At 47.8% G+C, this 17,760-nt stretch overlaps 1 protein-coding gene across 1 annotated transcript in view; it reads right to left on the minus strand.

Moving 5' to 3' along the window:
- LOC137379229 (olfactomedin-like) overlaps positions 1-16,654 on the minus strand; it is a 35,410-nt gene extending 18,756 nt beyond the window's left edge. Inside the window, exon 1 of the mRNA XM_068049938.1 lies at positions 16,435-16,654. Within this exon, the coding sequence (XP_067906039.1) occupies positions 16,435-16,599 (165 nt within the window). The 5' untranslated portion in view covers positions 16,600-16,654. The remainder of the gene's footprint in view (positions 1-16,434) is intronic.
- Positions 16,655-17,760: the final 1,106 nt, after the last annotated feature.

A 17,760-nucleotide genomic window follows, 5' to 3' on the forward strand; every position in this document is an offset into this window, starting at 1 on the left:
CCTGGTAAACCTCCTCTGTACCCTCTCCAAAGCCTCCACGTCCTTCTGGTAGTGTGACGACCAGAATTGCACGCAATATTCTAAGTGTGGCCTAACTAAGGTTCTGTACAGCTGCAACATGACTTGCCAATTTTTATACTCTATGCCCCGACCGATGAAGGCAAGTATGCCATATGCCTTCTTGACTACCTTATCCACCTGCATTGCCACTTTCAGTGACCTGTGGACCTGTACGCCCAGATCTCTCTGCCTGTCAATACTCCTAAGGGTTCTGCCATTTACTGTATACCTCCCACCTGCATTAGACCTTCCAAAATGCATTACCTCACATTTGTCCGGTTTAAACTCCATCTGCCATTTCTCCGCCCAAGTCTCCAACCGATCTATATCCTGCTGCATCCTCTGACAATCCACACCACTATCCGCAACTCCACCAACCTTTGTGTCGTCCGCAAACTTACTAATCAGACCAGCTACATTTTCCTCCAAATCATTTATATATACTACAAAGAGCAAATGTCCCAGCACTGATCCCTGCGGAACACCACTAGTCACATTTCTCCATTCAGAAAAACACCCATCCACTGATACCCTCTGACTTCTATGACCGAGCCAGCTCTGTATCCATCTTGCCAGCTCACCTCTGATCCCATGTGACTTCACCTTTTGTACCAGTCTGCCATGCGGGACCTTGTCAAAGGCTTTACTAAAGTCCATATAGATAACATCCACTGCATCAATCATCTTCATCACTTCCTCAAAAAACTCAATCAAATTAGTAAGACACGACCTCCCCTTCACAAAACCATGCTGTCTCTCGCTAATAAGTTTGTTTGTTTCCAAATGGGAGTAAATCCTGTCCTGAATAATCCTCTCTAATAGTTTCCCTACCACTGACGTAAGGCTCACCGGCCTATAATTTCCTGGATTATCCTTGCCACCCTTCTTAAACAAAGGCACAACATTGGCTATTCTCCAGTCCTCTGGGACCTCACCTGTAGCCAATGAGGATGCAAAGATTTCTGTCAAGGCCTCAGCAATTTCTTCCCTTGCCTCCCTCAGTATTCTGGGGTATTCCCATCAGGCCCTGGGGACTTATCTACCTTAATGCTTTGCAAGACACCCAACACCTCCTCCTTTTTGATAATGAGATGATTGAGACCATCTGCACTCCCTTCCCTAGGCTCATCATCCACCAAGTCCTTCTCTTTGGTGAATACTGATGCAAAGTACTCATTTAGCACCTCGCCCATTTCCTCTGGCTCCACACATAGATTCCCATCTCTGTCCTTGAGTGGGCCAACCCTTTCCCTGGTTACCCTCTTGCTCTTTATATATGTATAAAAAGCCTTGGGATTTTCCTTAATCCTGTTTGCCAATGACTTTTCATGACCCCTTTTAGCCCTCCTGACTCCTTGCTTAAGTTCCTTCCTACTGTCTTTATATTCCTCAAGTGCTTCATCTGTTCCTAGCCTTCCAGCCCTTACAAATGCTTCCTTTTTCTTTTTGACTAGGCTCACAATATCCTGTGTTATCCAAGCTTCCCGAAACTTGCCAAACTTGTCTTTCTTCCTCACAGGAACATGCTGGTCCTGGATTCTAATCAGCTGACATTTGAAAGACTCCCACATGTCAGATGTTGATTTACCCCCAAACAGCCGCCCCCAATCTAAATTCTTCAGTTCCTGCCTAATATTGTTATAATTAGCCTTCCCCCAACTTAGCACCTTCACCGGAGGACTACTCTCATCCTTATCCACAAGTACCTTAAAACTTATGGAATTATGGTCACTGCTCCTGAAATGCTCCCCCACTGAAACTTCGACCACCTGGCCGGGCTCATTCCGCAATACCAGATCCAGAATGGCCCCATCCCTAGTTGGACTATCTACATACTGTTTCAAGAAGCCCTCCTGGATGCTCCTTACAAATTCTGCCCCATCCAAGCACTAAGTGAGTCCCAGTCAATATAGGGGAAGTTAAAATCACCCACCACTACAACCCTGTTACCTTTACATCTTTCCAAAATCTGTCTACATATCTGCTCCTCTACCTCCCGCTGGCTGTTGGGAGGCCTGTAGTAAACCCCCAACATCGTGACTGCACCCTTCCTATTCCTGAGCTCCACCCATATTACCTCGCTGCATGACCCCTCTGAGGTGTCCTCCCGCAGTACAGCTGTGATATTCTCCTTAACCAGTAATGCAACTCCCCCACCCCTTTCACATCCCCCTCTATCCTGCCTGAAGCTTCAAAAGCCTGGAACATTTAGCTGCCAATCCTGCCCTTCCCTCAACCAAGTCTCTGTAATAGCAACAACATCATATTTCCAAGTACTAATCCAAGCTCTAAATTCATCATTGAACTCAATGTTCAGTCCGGCAGGCTGTAGTGTGCCTAATCGGTAAATGAGATGCTGTTCCTCGAGCTTGCGTTGATGTTCGCTGGAACATTGCAGCAATCCCAGGACAGAGATGTGAGCATGAGAGCAGAGGGGAGGGGGGGGGTGTTGAAATGGCCAGCAACCGGAACCTCGGGGGTCATGCTTACAGACTGAGCGGAGGTTGGGAGACCAAATGCAGATTGGGTGACCGCTTTGTGGAACACCTGTTTAGTTTGTTTCTACTGTGCCTACCCACTGTTTCTGTGTTATTTTTTTAAAGTTTGTGCTTGGAGTGCTTTGTGCTTTACGGTCTATCCACACCCTCTCTGCACTAATGCTTTGTCTTTCAGCACACCATTAACATACCATTTGCCTTTGCTCTATGACCTTCTGGTCGAATATTCTCTGTGACCTTGTCCTATCAACACCTTCTCTTTTGTTATCTCTTTCCCCCACCCCCACCCCCTGCTTTACTTGCTTAAAACCTTTTACATTTCTAATATCTGCCAGTTCTGATGAAGGGTCACTGACCTGAAACGTAAACTCTGCTACTCTCTCCACAGATGCTGCCAGACCTGCTGAGTATTTCCAGCATTTCTTCTTTTTATTTATGAAACTGATATTGTTTGACCTAAACCTAGACTTGTGGTGCAGTATCCATTTCATACGAGTATTGTCAAAAATTGTTACAGGGGAAAATTCAAAGCATGACCATCAGCAGATGAGAAATTGGCTCCCTGGACCAAGCAGCCCAATAGATAGAAACAGTCTGACTAAAGTGTCACATAGGGCTGGATTTCAACTTCATGATGTGCTGCGAGGTGGGGGAGTTGGTGGTTCCGGTAACTCAGGACAGAAGGAATTAGCAGAATGGAGTCCAGACATACAAAGGCTGTACTTTGTTTTACTAACACCTCCCTGGAGGTGATGCTGGGGGCTGTAAGGGCCCACAGGGAGAGACTCTTCACTACTGATCGGAGGAAGAAGCCTGCAGGTGAGACAAAGGGCTGAATTTTATGCTTTTTGGGTTGGGGAGGGGTGGAGAATTAGCATGGATCTGTCTGCCATGGATCTCAAAGCTGTAATGCTGCATTCCAATTCTGTTGGCGGCACTGAGGCGAGAGTCCTCAGTGACCTAAAAGGGTAATTGACTTTACTGCTGTTATCTAGGAGAAGTGGTTGGTTGGAAGAACATGGCAACTGCATTGGCTGTGAAGGTGGGGGGTTGGGAGAACTCGACAACTGCATTATATGTGAGGGGTGCGATTGGGAGAACTCTGCAAGTGGTGTGTCTGTGATGGGGGTTGGGAGAACTTAGCAAGTGCAGAGGTGGTTTTCTTTCGGAAGGCCAGTGCAGAGCACTGAAATGTTGTTGGTTCGCTCATGATGGCTCACACTTTTGGGATTGTTTCAGGTCCAACATCAATCCATACCATGGTTTAATGTAGGCTTCCCATATCTAAAATTACAACATCTCTTTACACAGATAGGTAAACTTAACCTTTGAAGGAAGCCGAAGGGCCAAGAAGGATAGAGATGGGTATGATTCACCCTGTTTTCTTAGATCCCCGTGCAGTGCTGAGGCGAATCCACCAGAGGCGGACCCAAGAGGCAGCTGCAGTGCAAGAGGAGTCTCCCAGATGTGAGCAGCAGCAGCTAAGAATGCAACAAAAAGCACAGATAGAGCAGCGAGTATATAGAACTCACCTGACATACCTGCAGATGTCTAAGCGGAACTGCCGGAGAAGACTGGCTGTCCAGAGAGGCAGTCACAGACCTCTGTTCAATGATGATTTGCGACCAATGGATTTTGGTGGTCACCCTATGCCTGTGGCCCTGAAGATTATTGTGGCCGTAAACTTCTATGCCTGTGGATCATTCCAGGGATCCGCCGGGGATATGTGTGGGGTCTCTCAATCTGCAGCGCACCGCTGCATCAAGGAGGTGACCAATGCTGTTTTCAGAAGGACTGATGAGTTTGTGTGCTACAAGACAGACCTTGAGAGTCAGACCGAGAGGGGCATTGGATTTGGGGCCATTACAGGATTCCTACTGGTCCAAGGTGTGATCGATTGCAAGCATTTGGCCATCAAGGCTCCCACAGACCAAGCAGCCACCTTCATCAACAGGAAGGGTTTTCATTCCATTCATGTACAACTAGTATGCAAACACGGAAAGCAGTTCCAACAAGTGTGTGCCCGCTTCCCCCGGAAAACTGCCATGACTCATTTATATTTTGGCTGTCCCAGGTGCCACATATTTTCACTCCCCCCCCCCCCCCCCCCACCGCATGCCTTCAAGGGTGGATTCTCTGAGATAAGGGTTACCCATTCAGAACATGGCTTCTGACACCTGTAAGTAACTGCAGCAATGATGCAGAAGAGCATTACAATGCCTGTCACGGCTCCATCAGAGCAACCATCGAGCAGACCATTGGTATTCTGAAGATGCGGCTCCACTGTCTCGATAGATCTGGTGGAACCTTCAGTATGCCCCACAGAAGGTTGGGCACATTGTTGTGGTCTGCTGCATTCAACATAACATAGTTCTACAGAGGGGGGAAGACGTGGGAATATGAAACTTCATCTGACAAAGAGGGCATAGAGGCCACACAAGGCCAAGCAGCCATGGAAGATCTTAGCAGAGTGATGGAGGGCAGACACCTTGAGCAGCGTGCAAGTGAGGCACGGCAAAGCCTTATAATGGAGCATTTCCGAAATCCATGACTTGCAATAAATATACTTCTGAGCAAAACTCACCCTCATGCATGTAGTGTCAAGTTTTCAGCCTCTGTACTATCTTACCCTTTAGCGTGAATGGCAAGATCCAATTCAGCGACAGCAGCTGAACTGGAGACAGGCTGCTGATCATGATGCCCCTTGGCTTGGGATGACTTCGGCGGGCATCCTCTGGGTTCCTGAGGCCTGGGATGGGGGAGGGGGGAGGCCCGGCTGCCTGAAGGCTTCCTGCAAGGCTTCCTGCACTAGTGCAGGAGTGCACTCAGGCATCCTGGCTGCTGGAGCTTGGCTCACTGGCGGAGGGGATTTGGAGCCGGTGTGCACACTCAAATCGCCCTGAGCAGATACCCAACATGTGGAGCAAATTCTCTCCTCCTCCCTCTCAAGGCTCCTTCGAGCCTTCCTGCACACGTCAGAGATGGTGCATCCTCATTGCCTCCCAGTTATTTGCAGTGCCCGCTCTTCGGCTTGGCTTAAAGGACACAGGTCAAGCACTCCGCCACCGGTCCTGGCTGTCTCCCTCCTGTTATGGGCCCTCTTCTCCTTAAAAAGCAAGGATGCAGATATTGAACATTGCCAAACTTCAACATCACAGTTCCAATAACATGGGCACTTCATCAACACCTGGGGGATGCTTTGTCTGGGATACTGACTCAATCTGTCATGGGTCTAACTTGCTCTGAGGTATTGACAAGGGAGACTTGATTCACATATGCAGCCAGTCATCTGCCATCAATCTGCTATGACCTCCCTGTCTTTGAAATGGCAGTGGCATCCATGTGGCATACGGTGTAGTGCCAACCAGATCACACCTAGCACTTTTGGAACGTGCCACTTACCTTTGCTGAACACAGAAGGTCATTGACCCTCTTCCTACACTGGTTCCAGTTTCGTCGGGTGACCACACAGCTACTAACCTCCTCTGCGATCTCCGTCCAGGTTTGCTTTGTCTTCTTTCCATCGCTGGGGAAAGGTACTTCCTTCCCCTTGCAGCAAGGAGGAGAATAATCAGGGAGGCATCACTGAACCATGGGGCCAACCTTGCTCAGACCTCTGACATGATCAGAAGGATGACCAGTTTGAACTTTTTGGAACAGCGGAGAAGAGCGCTGTCATTTTGCACACCTGTCACCATTCCTGGTGGCGTGATCAGAAAATTCAGCCCAAAGAAGGGCTGACTGGAGGTTGCCCATGAGGTCAGCAGCAGGAGCATGGTGTCATGTTCATGGATTCAATGCTGAAAGTGGTTTAATGACCTAAGCAGGGCAGGAAGGGGAGTACAGTGGCACATTCAACTACACATCACCCCAACCCCCTCACTCTGCCCACTCAAGCCTACTCTAGCACATCACTCCTCACACCAACTGACCTTGCAGGTACACCTATCCCTCTCTGTCTGTGCACCTCCTCCCATCCCCATCCACCACTGACATTCACCCTGTGGCTTCAACAGAGGTAGAGGCAGGTTGCTTGGGTCCCTGCTCTGACTGCTGTGAGGCTCTTGGCTGATGTCCTCTGGCTTTTGGAGCCCATGAGGACCCTGCCAAAAACTGCCCCACCTGCACCTGTGGGATATTAAAGACATGAATTTGAACTCTCAAGGTAAGAACATTTTAAGTGATTATTACGCACCTTGTTTCCGATCAGCCAACCGGTTCAAAGAGTTCAGGGAGGGTGGACTGCTGCAGGACGAAAACATCATGACAGCTGCCAGGGAATCTTGCAAACATCTTCATAAAGATCTTTCTATGGTCGCACACCAGCTGCACATTGATGGAGTGGAAGCCCTTGCGGGTGATGAATACTCCTGGGTGAACTGGGGGTGCCTTCATTGCCAAATGGGTACAGCCGACGACTCCCTGCACCTGTGGGAAGCCAGTCAGCGCCGCAAACCCAGTCTGACTGGTGTCATCACAGGAAAAACGTACATAACTGCCAGCCCTGGCAAACAAGCCATCAGTCACTTGTCTTATTTATTTGTGGGCTGCTGACTGTGAGATCCTGCAAATGTCTCCAGCACAGCCCTGGAACAATTCAGAGGCAAGGAAATTGAGGGCAATGGTGACTTTGACAGTCACGAGTAAAGCATGGCCTGACTGCAGGTCTTGTTCCAGCAGGCTGCGAATGTCTGTAACCACCGGACCTGACACTCTAAGCCTCCTGAGATTCTGGTATTCCGACATGTCAAGGAAGCTTATCCTCTGTCTGTAGACCCTGTGTGCTGACTATGGCCTCCTGCACGCTGCACCTCTTTGCTGATCCCCTCTCTCCTGTGGAGCTGCAGGTCTGTGAGTAGCAGGCTGGTGCTGCTCCTTCTCCTGCTGGTGTTCATGCTGCAGATGCTACTGGTGCTCCTGGTGTTGCTGCTGGTGCTGGTCATCTTGGCCCTCATTGAGGTCCAAAGTAACACAGTGTAAGCGACACCCATGCTGATCTGAACATCAGAGCTCCAAAGTACAGATCAGACCTACTAACCTCCAAAGAGTAGAAGACACCTCCAAAGTCTGTAAAGTAACCTCTCAGCATAAATACTGTGAACAAAGCCTTTCACACAAGCAGGCAAGAAAGCAGCTGTGAGGTGTTAGTACTCAATGGCATATTTCTCTGTTGTGTCTTCAGTGCCCTCAATTACTGCTGTGTTCTCACTTTGCTTTCACTGGCGAGTTCCAGGAAGCTGGGGAAACCCATGGTCCCATAGTTAAATTGCAAAAGCCATGTTAATCGTTGAGCGCTTAACGTGTTGAAAGTGGCCCCCGCCTCTCCCAAGCTGGTTGCTCGCTGCAGCCTAACGTGTTGGAATTAAATGTGGAAATCAGCGGGTTGGAACCAGCTTCCCAAAGTGCTCGCATTTTTCCGTGACTTAAATCCCACCCGTGCCCATGCACTCACCCATGTGAAATTCCACCCATCTTTTAACCTAAGTATCTTACAAAAAGAACAGTTTCAGTGTCCACAAACTAATAACCCTCAGAATACCCTTGGAAACTAGTTGGCCTGCTTTAGGAAATGAGTCAGAGAATCAGCCCCATCTTCCCCCGTCCCAAACCTCAGGTCAGTGAACCTCAGCTAATTAGAACTTGCACAGCAGTATCAGAAAGAAGGCTATTCTAAAGGTCTGATCGGGTCTGGAAAAAAACCCGACCCAAACCCAACAGAACCACATCGGACCCGAGCCCGACCCGGCCCGGGTCCTTCCATTTTTTCCCGCACCCGACCCGAACCATAGAAACATAGAAAATAGGAGCAGGGGTAGGCCATTTGGCCCTTCAATACGATCATGGCTGATCATCCAAATTCAGTACCCTGTTCCCACTTTCTCCCCGTAGCCCTTGATTCCTTTAGCCCTAAGAACTATATCTAACTCTTTCTTGAATATATTTAATGATTTTGCATCAACTGCTTTCCATGGTATAGAATTCCACAGGTTCACCACTCTCCCTGGGTGAAGAAATCCCTCCTCATCACAGTCCTAAATGACTTACCCCTTATTCTTGGATTGTGACCCCTGGTTCTGGACTCCCCCGCCATCGGGAACATCCTTCCTGCATCTAGTCTGTCCAGTCCTGTTAGAATTTTGTAGGTTTCTATGAGATCCCCTCTCATTCTTCTAAACGCTAGCGAATACAAGCCTAATCGACCCAATCTTTCTTCATACGTCAGTCCTGCCATCACAGGAATCAGTCTGGTGAAGATTCGCTGCACTCCCTCCATAGCAAGTACATCCTTCCTCAGATAAGGAGACCAAAACTGCACACAATACTCACCAAGGCCCTGTATAATTGCAGCAAGACATCTTGCTCCTGTACTCAAATCCTCTTGCTATGAAGGCCAACATACCATTTGCCTTCTTAACTGCCTGCTGCACCTGCATGCTTACTTTCTGCGACTGGTGCACAAGGACACCCAGGTCTCGCTGCATCTCCCTCTTTCCCAATATATAGTTATAGTGCATCTGCCATGTATTTGCCCACTTACTCAACCTGTCCAAATCACACTGGAGCTTCTCTGCATCCTCCTCACAGCTCCCAGTCCCACCCAGTTTTGTGTCATCTGCAAACTTGGATATATTACATTTAATTCCCTCATCTACATCATTAATATATATTGTAAATTTCTGGGGTCCTAGCACCGATCCCAGTGGTACCCCGCTAGTCACTGCCTGCCACTCAGAAAAAGACCCATTTATCCCTACTCTTTGTTTCCTGTCTGCCAACCAGTTCTCTATCCATTTCAGTACCTTACCCCTAATCCCATGTGCTTTAATTTTGCACGCTAATCTCTTATGTGGGACCTTATCGAAAGCCTTCTGAAAATCCAAATACACCACATCCACTAGTTCCCCCTTAGCTATTCTACTAGTTATATCCTCAAAATATTCCAGTAGATTTGTCAAGTGTGGTTTCCCCTTCCTAAATCCATGTTGACTTTGTCCGATCCTGTCATTGTTTTCCAATTGCTCTGCTATTACATCTTTTATAATGGACTCTAGTATTTTCCCCTACTACTGATGTCAAGCTAACCGGTCTATAATTCCCTGTCTTCTCTGCCTCCTTTTTTAAATAGTGGGGTTACGTTAGCTACCCTCCAATCCATTGGAACTGTTCCAGAGTCTATAGAATATTGAAAAATGATGAGCAATGTATCTACTATTTCAAGGGCCACTTCCTTAAGTACTATGGGATGTAGATTATCAGGCCCTGGGGATTTATCGGCCTTCAATCCCGTCAATTTCCCTAACACCATTTCCCTACTAATACTGATTTCATACCGAAGAAGGGTCACTGACCCGAAACGTTAACTCTGCTTCTCTTTCCACAGATGCTGCCAGACCTGCTGAGTAAATCCAGCATTTCTTGTTTTTGTTTCTGATTTCATACAGTTCCTCCTTCTACTTGACCCTATGTTCCCCAACATTTCTGGGAGGTAATTTGTGTCTTCCTTTGTGAAGACAGAATCAAAGTATGTATTTAATTGGTCCCAATTATAAATTCCCCCATTTCTGACTGTAAAGGACCCACATTTGTCTTCACTAATCTTTTTCTCTTCACATATCTATAGAAGATTTTGGAGTCAGTTTTTATGTTTTCTGCAAGCTTACTCTCATACTCTATTTTCCCCTTCTTAGTCAATCCCTTTGTCCTCCTTTGCTGAATTCTAAACTGCTCCCAATCCTCAGGTTTGCTGCCTGTTCTGGCCATTTTATATTTCTCCTCCTTGGATCTGATACTATCCCTAATTTCTTTTGTAAGCCATGGTTGAGCCACCCTTCCTGTTTTATTTTTGCGCCAGACAGGAATGAACAATTGTTGTAATTCATCCATGCACTCTTTAAACGCTAGTCATTGCATATCCACTGTCAACCATTTAAGTAGTGTTCCCCAATCTATCATAGCCAACTCACGCCTCATGCCTTCAAAGTTTCCTTTATTTAGATTCAGGACCCTAGTCTCAGAATCAAATCTCTCACTCTCCATCGTAATGAACAATTCTTCATCATGTTATGGTCGCTCTTCCCCAAGGGACCCCGCACAACAAGATTGTTAACTAATTCTTTCGCATTACACAATACCTAGTCTAGGATGGCCCGTTCTCTAGTTGGTTCCTCAATGTATTGGTCCAAAAAACCATTACATACGCACTCCGGGAATTCCTCCTCTACAGTATTACTGCTAATTTGGTTTGCCCAATCAATATGTAGATTAAGGTCACCCATAATTACAGTTGCACCCTTATTGCATGCGTCTCTAATTTCTTGTTTAATGCCACCCTCTACATCACCACTGCTGTTTGGGGGTCTATATACAACCCCCACCAACGTTTTCTACCCCTTGGTGTTTCTTAGCTCCACCCATACAGATTCCATATCAGGATTCTCTGAGCAAATATTCTTCCTCACTATTGTATTGATTTCCTCTTTTACTAACAACGCTATGCCACCTCCTTTCTTTTTTTGCCTGTCCTTCCTAAATATTGAATACCCCTGGATGTTCAGTTCCCATCCTTGGTCGCCCTGCAGCCATGGCTCCCTAATCGCAACTATATCTTATCCATTTACATCTGTTTGAGCGGTTAATTCACCTACCTTATTGCGAATACTCGACACATTGAGACACAATGCCTTTATGCCTGTCTTTTTAACATTCTTAGTCATCTTAGCATTATTTTGCACTATGGCCCTATTTGTTTCTTGCCCTTGATTTCTATGCCTTCCACTTATGCCTCTTTGTTTCCTGTCCTTCATTTCTATCCTGTTTCCTCCTCCTCAGTCTCCCCGTTCAGGTTCCCATCCCCCTGCCAGTCTAGTTTAAATCCTCCCCAACAGCACTAGCAAACGCCCCCGCGAGGACGTCAGTTCTGGTCCTGCCCGGGTGTAACCCATCCCGCTTGTACAGGTCCCACCTTCCCCAGAACCGGTCCCGATATCCCAGAAATCTAAATCCCTCCCTTCTGCACCATTTCTCCAGCCACGCATTCATCTGGTGTATTCTCCTGTTCCTATACTCACTAACATGTGGCACAGGAAGTAATCCTGAGAGTACTACCTTTGAGGTCCTGCTTTTTAATTTAGCTCCTAACTCCTTTAGTTCATCTTGCAGGACCTCATCCCTTTTTCTACCTATGTCGTTGGTACCGACGTGTACCACGACTACTGGCAGTTTACCCTCCCCCTTCAGAATGTCCTGCAGCCGCTCCAAGACATCCTTGACCCGAGCACCAGGGAGGCAACATACCATCCTGGAGTCTCATTTGCAGCCACAGAAACGCCTGTCTGTTCCCCTGACGATTGAATCCCCTATCACTATAGCCCTGCCACTCTTCTTCCTCCCCTCCTGTGCAGCAGAGCGATCCATGGCACCCGACCCAACCCCAACCCCGACCTCAACCCAACCCGAGTCCAACCCGACCATAGTACACTCACTGTACTTACCACTTTTGGATGGATGGAATGGAAGGAAGCTGCACTGCTGCAGCATGAGCGCAATGACGTCATAGAGGCGCTCACTCACTCTCTCCGCAGACTCAGAATCTGTGGAGTACTGTATGTGTCCAACCTGGACCCAGCCTGACCCCGACCCGGACCCAGCCTGACCTGAGCCCAAAATCCGGACCCAGAAGAGCTACCTGACCAGACCTGAACCTGACACATGTCGTCGGGTCCTGTCGGGTTCAGGTCGAGTCGCAGGCCTTTAGGCTATTCACCTCATGGAGCCTGTTCCACCATTCACTTAGATCACTGCTGATCTGTACCTTAAATTCATTCACCCATCTTTGCTTCATATCTCTTGATACCTTACCTAACAAAAATCTGTTCACCTCAGTCTTAAAAATTTCAATTGACACAGTATCCATAGCCTTTTGTAGGAGAAGGTTACAGATTTCCAACAATCTTTGTGTAAAAACTGCTTCCTGATTTCACTCTTAGCCTACCTATAATTTTAAGATTATGCTTTCCTTTCTTCTTCTTCTGAATTCCCAACTAGAGGTAATAGTTTCTTTTTATCTTTTTTTTTATTCATTCATGGGATGTGGGCGTCGCTGGCCAGGCCAGCATTTATTGCCCATCCCTAATTGCCCTTGAGAAGGTGGTGGTGAGCTGCCTTCTTGAACCACTGAAGTCCATTTGGGGTAGGTAGACTCACAGTGCTGACAGGAAGGGAGTTCCAGGATTTTGACCCAGCGACAGTGAAGGAACAGCGATATAGTTCCAAGTCAGGATGGTGTGTGACTTAGAGGGGAACTTGCAGGTGGTGGTGTTCCCATGTATTTGCTGCCCTTGTCCTTCTAGTTGGTAGAGGTCGCGGGTTTGGAAGGTGCTGTCTAAGGAGCCTTGGTGCATTGCTGCAGTGCATCTTGTAGATGGTACACACTGCTGCTACTGTGCGTCGGTGGTGGAGGGAGTGAATGTTTATAGATGGGGTGCTAATCAAGCGGGCTGCTTTGTCCTGGATGGTGTCGAGCTTCTTGAGTGTTGTTGGAGCTGCACCCATACAGGCAAGTGGAGAGTATTCCATCACACTCCTGACTTGTGCCTTGTAGATGGTGGACAGGCTTTGGGGAGGCAGAAGGAGAGTTACTCGCCTCAGGATTCCTAGCCTCTGACCTGTTCTTGTAGCCACGGTATTTATATGGCTACTCCAGATCAGTTTCTGGTCAATGGTAGTCCCTAGGATGTTGATAGTGGGGGATTCAGCGATGGTAATACCGTTGAATGTCAAGGGGAGATGGTTAGATTCTCTCTTGTTGGAGATAGTCATTGCCTGGCACTTGTGCGGCGCGAATGTTACTTGCCACTTATCAGCTCAAGCCTGGATATTGTCCAGGTCTTGCTGCATTTCTACACGGACTGCTTCAGTATCTGAGGAGTCATGAATGGTGCTGAACATTGTGCAATCATCAGCGAAAATCCCCACTTCTGACCTTACCCTGAGGAACTCCTGCAGTGATGTCCTGGAGCTCAGATGATTGACCTCCAACAACCACAACCATCTTCCTTTGCGCTAGGTATGACTCCAGCCGGCGGAGGGTTTTCCCCCTGATTCCCATTGACCTCAGTTTTGCTCGGGCTCCTTGATGCCATACTCGGTCAAATGCTGCCTTGATGGCAAGGGCAGTCACTCTCACCTCACCTCTTGAGTTCAGCTCTTTTGTTCATGTTTAAACGAACCAAGGCTGTGATGAGGTCAGGAGCTGAGTGGCCCTGGCGGAACCCAAACTGAGCGTCACTGAGCAGGTTATTGCTAACCAAGTGCCACTTGATGGCACTGTTGGTGACACTACTACTCTATTAAATCACTTAATGATTTTAAATACCTTGATTAGGTCCCCTTTCTAAACTAAAGGGAATACAAGCTACGTTTCTGAACCTGGCCTAATAGTTTAAGTCCTGGTATAATTCTAGTCAATCTCTGTTGTAACCTGTCCAAGGCCAACACATACTTCCTGACGGGTGGTGGGTGTGGGACTGCAGATGTCTCACCAAGGCTTTTCACAACTGAAGCATAACTTCCTCCTCTTTGGACCGATTTTGTTCTCATCCCAACAGCGGGTTTCGTGGTGGGGTGGCTGGAGAATCGAGGCAGAATCGTCCGTCACGGAACCCGATGCTGGGATTCCCGGTTCTGATTGTCCCAGGGGCGGGATAGGCCAATGACAGACTTCCCACCCAGAGGCCAAAGAAGGGCCTCTTCCTACTGCCACTGGGATCACCAGCGGCGGGGGGTGGGAGCGGTGGCCTCTGCCACACAGGGAGGATGCCTTGGAAAATGAGGTTCCTTCCCTGCCGGCTTGAGGGGAGGGTTCCCTCCTTTGTGGGCAATTTGTGGCCCAAGGAGGACCCCGAATGGGAACAACTGCAATCCCCGGGATCCCCCCCCCCCCCAACTCCCCCGGACTGAACGGCAATCCCTCCGCCCCCTTCTCATTGGGGCCTTCCAGACTGGCCCCGATGACCCCGCCTCACCTAACTCTTCTCCGGGGTTCCAGTGCTGGGCCTCGGTCTGAGACCTTTGCAGTACCGGCATTGGCCACCGTTCCCAGTGGCGCTGTTTATACTAATATAAAAGCAAAATACTGCGGATGCTGGAAATCTGAAATAAAAACAAGAAATGCTGGAACCACTCAGCAGCTCTGGCAGCATCTGTGGAAAGAGAAGCAGAGTAAACGTTTCGGGTCACTGACCCTTCTTCGGAACTGGCGCTGTTTATACTGATCAGCTGCCAGCCCTCGGATTGGCCAGCAGCTCTTGGAGGCGGGATACCAATTCTGATAAAGTCTTTAAAGGGACGGGGATCACACCTCCTTAAACTTTGGCCCCAAAAGACCGAACGATTGCTCTGGGGGTCTGAAAAAATGCAGAGGCGGGTTCCCCCGACTTTTTGACCCAGCGCTGGGAGTCCCGCCTCCTGCACAAAATCCAGTTCTTTGTATTCCAGGCCCTTTGAGATAAAGGCCAATATTCCATTAGTCTTAAAAGCAAAATACTGCGGATGCTGGAAATCTGAAACAAAAACAAGAACAAGAAATGCTGGATTCACTCAGCAGGTCTGGCAGCATCTGTGGAAAGAGATTAGTCTTTCTGATTACTTTTTATTCCCCCATGGTAGCTTTTAGTGAATTTTGTGCATGGACACCCAAATCCCTTTGCTCTCCACAGCTCCACGTCTATTGCCATTTAGAAAATATTCTGATTTTTCTTTCATGGATCTAAAGTGGGTGACCTCACATTATCTCACATTGAGTTCCATCTGCCACAATTTTGCCCACTGACACAAGTCCATGTCCCTTTGTAACTTGCTGCTTCCATGTACACAACGTGTGTCATCTGCAAACTTGGAGAAACAATTCTATTCACAAACTAAGTCATTGGTAAATATGGTGAAAAACTGATACCCCAGAACAGATCCCTTGCTGTCTCTACTCTCTACGTCAAGAAAAAACTTCCTATTTTGTTTATTTCTCGAGAATTTATGTGTAAACGAACATGGGGCAATATATTAGCCCTGGTCACTATGTAAGAAAAATCAGTCTGTATAAAGGACTCCATTTGTGTTTGGTTTGGTGCAGCAATGAGAGGAAATCTGCCCCAATATTTATCAAGTCGCAAACTCAACAACCAGAGGAAATTTCTTCCCCGTCCTTATGAATATTGGTTTCAGATCATCCTTATTCGCATCAAACAGCGAGATTTCGACTCCAGCTGTGAAAGCTTGTTGCTCCTTTACTCAGATGTGGGACTGACTCCTCCTCTGTATATAACCTGCCCAGCGCCACAGTCCAGAACACCTGGGGCAACGCCTGTGGGATCGGGGAGCATCTATCCAAGTCGGAGCTGCCCTGAAGAATCAGGACAACACCCAGCGCCTCCGTCCCCATCTATTATCCTGCTTCCATTTGGTGAACTCTGGGAACTAGGATCTTGCCCCGTTTTAATGAATCACTTTTCAAACAGACTGTCCGAGACTGTCACCACCTCTGTGACTCGGACTAGCGCTAACTTCGTCCGCCAGAGCCCAGGAAGGAGAGCAAATCCACCAAACTGTATAACAGGAATTGTAGAGATGGAGTGAGGAGAGGAGGGAAAATGGGTGAGGGGGGGGGGGGGTGGTGGTGTTGGGGGGGGGGGGGGAAGAGAGGAGGGAAGGAGGAGAGAAGGGAAAGGGGATAAGGGGAGGGGACTGAGAAGAGAAAGGACAGAGATAGAAGAGTGATGAGGGATAACGCGCCCTCCAGCATCTGAAATGTTAGTGTACTTAATAGTTAGTTATTTGTAACGAATGAGTTAACCAGGACTTGTTAGGACACAATGGTACTCACAGCAGAAAGCAGGGTGCTGGCAGACACCAGGAACACGGCAAAAGTCAGAGAAATCGCAGCCATCCTCAGAACTGCACTGCAGCCTGCAGGGAGAAATTTACTTATACAAGAAGGGACAAAGGGGAGGGGACAAAGGGGAGGGGAGATAGAGAGGGGAGGTGACATAGGTGAAGGGGGTTAGAGAGGGAAAGGAACAATGTGGAGGGGGTAGAAGAGAGATCTAGAGAAGGGGACAGATGGGACAAAGAGGAGGAGCATGAGAGATGAGGAGAAATGTTTTTCTCTCAGAGGGTGGTGAGTCGATGGAACCCTGTTCCTCAAAAAGCAATGAAGTGGAGTCTTTGAATATTTTAAGGCAGAGGTGGATAGATTCTTGATAAGCAAGGGGGTAAAAGGTTATTGGGGGTAGGCGGGAATGTGGAGTTGAGGTTACAATCAGGTCAGCCACGATCTTGTTGAATGGCAGAGCAGGCTCAAGGGGCCGAGTGGCCTACTGCTGCTCTTAATTTGTATGTTCGTATGTAAGAGTAAAATTAGAGGGGGAAGAATGGCAGGGCCAGTGGTGGGAGAGGGGGAGGGGAACAGGTGGAGAAGAGAACTGGAGAGGGTGAAAAAGGGAGAATGAGCAGAGGAGAAATAGAGAAGGGACAGAGATTAGAGATGAGGGGAGGGAAAATAGAGGCAGCAGAAACCAAAGATATAGAAGAGGATGGTGGTGAGGAGAGGGAGGGTGAAAGGAAGATACAGGAGTGGAGACAGACAGCAGGAGTAATAGAGAAGAGAGCATCAATAAGAAAGATAAATAGAGAAGGGAATGGGAAGGAAAGAGAAAGGAAGGACAGAGGAAACAAGATACAGTAGTGGACAGCAAGCATAGAAGGCAGGTGAGAGGTAGAAGAGGAAACATCCACTGGAGGTACAGGAAAGAGCCATGAAAATATTGGGAAGAAGGAATATGTAGAGAAGGAGATAAGGGAGAAGAGAGAGAAGATACAAAATAGATAAAGAGGAGGATGAAAAAGAAGGAACTGGCATAAATCAGGAGATATGCAGGGGAAGTAATGAAAAAGGGTGTCACAATTTTGATGTAATTGTCCTCTCCACTTCACTGCCTCCTCCATAATCGTCTCCATGGTATGGCACTTTCATGGGTGCACTCTCCTGCAACAGATCCTCTATCCATTCCCACATGATCACCTGTAGCCCATCCCAAAGTTCCATCCTTGGCCCTTTCATGTTGCTTATCCATGCTATCTTTCTGCAACATATACCATAAGTATGAGCTCCACTTCCATATATATGGAACCCAGCCTTACCTCTCCACCA

Source organism: Heterodontus francisci, chromosome 17, assembly GCF_036365525.1.
Source record: "Heterodontus francisci isolate sHetFra1 chromosome 17, sHetFra1.hap1, whole genome shotgun sequence".
NCBI lineage: Eukaryota > Metazoa > Chordata > Chondrichthyes > Heterodontiformes > Heterodontidae > Heterodontus > Heterodontus francisci.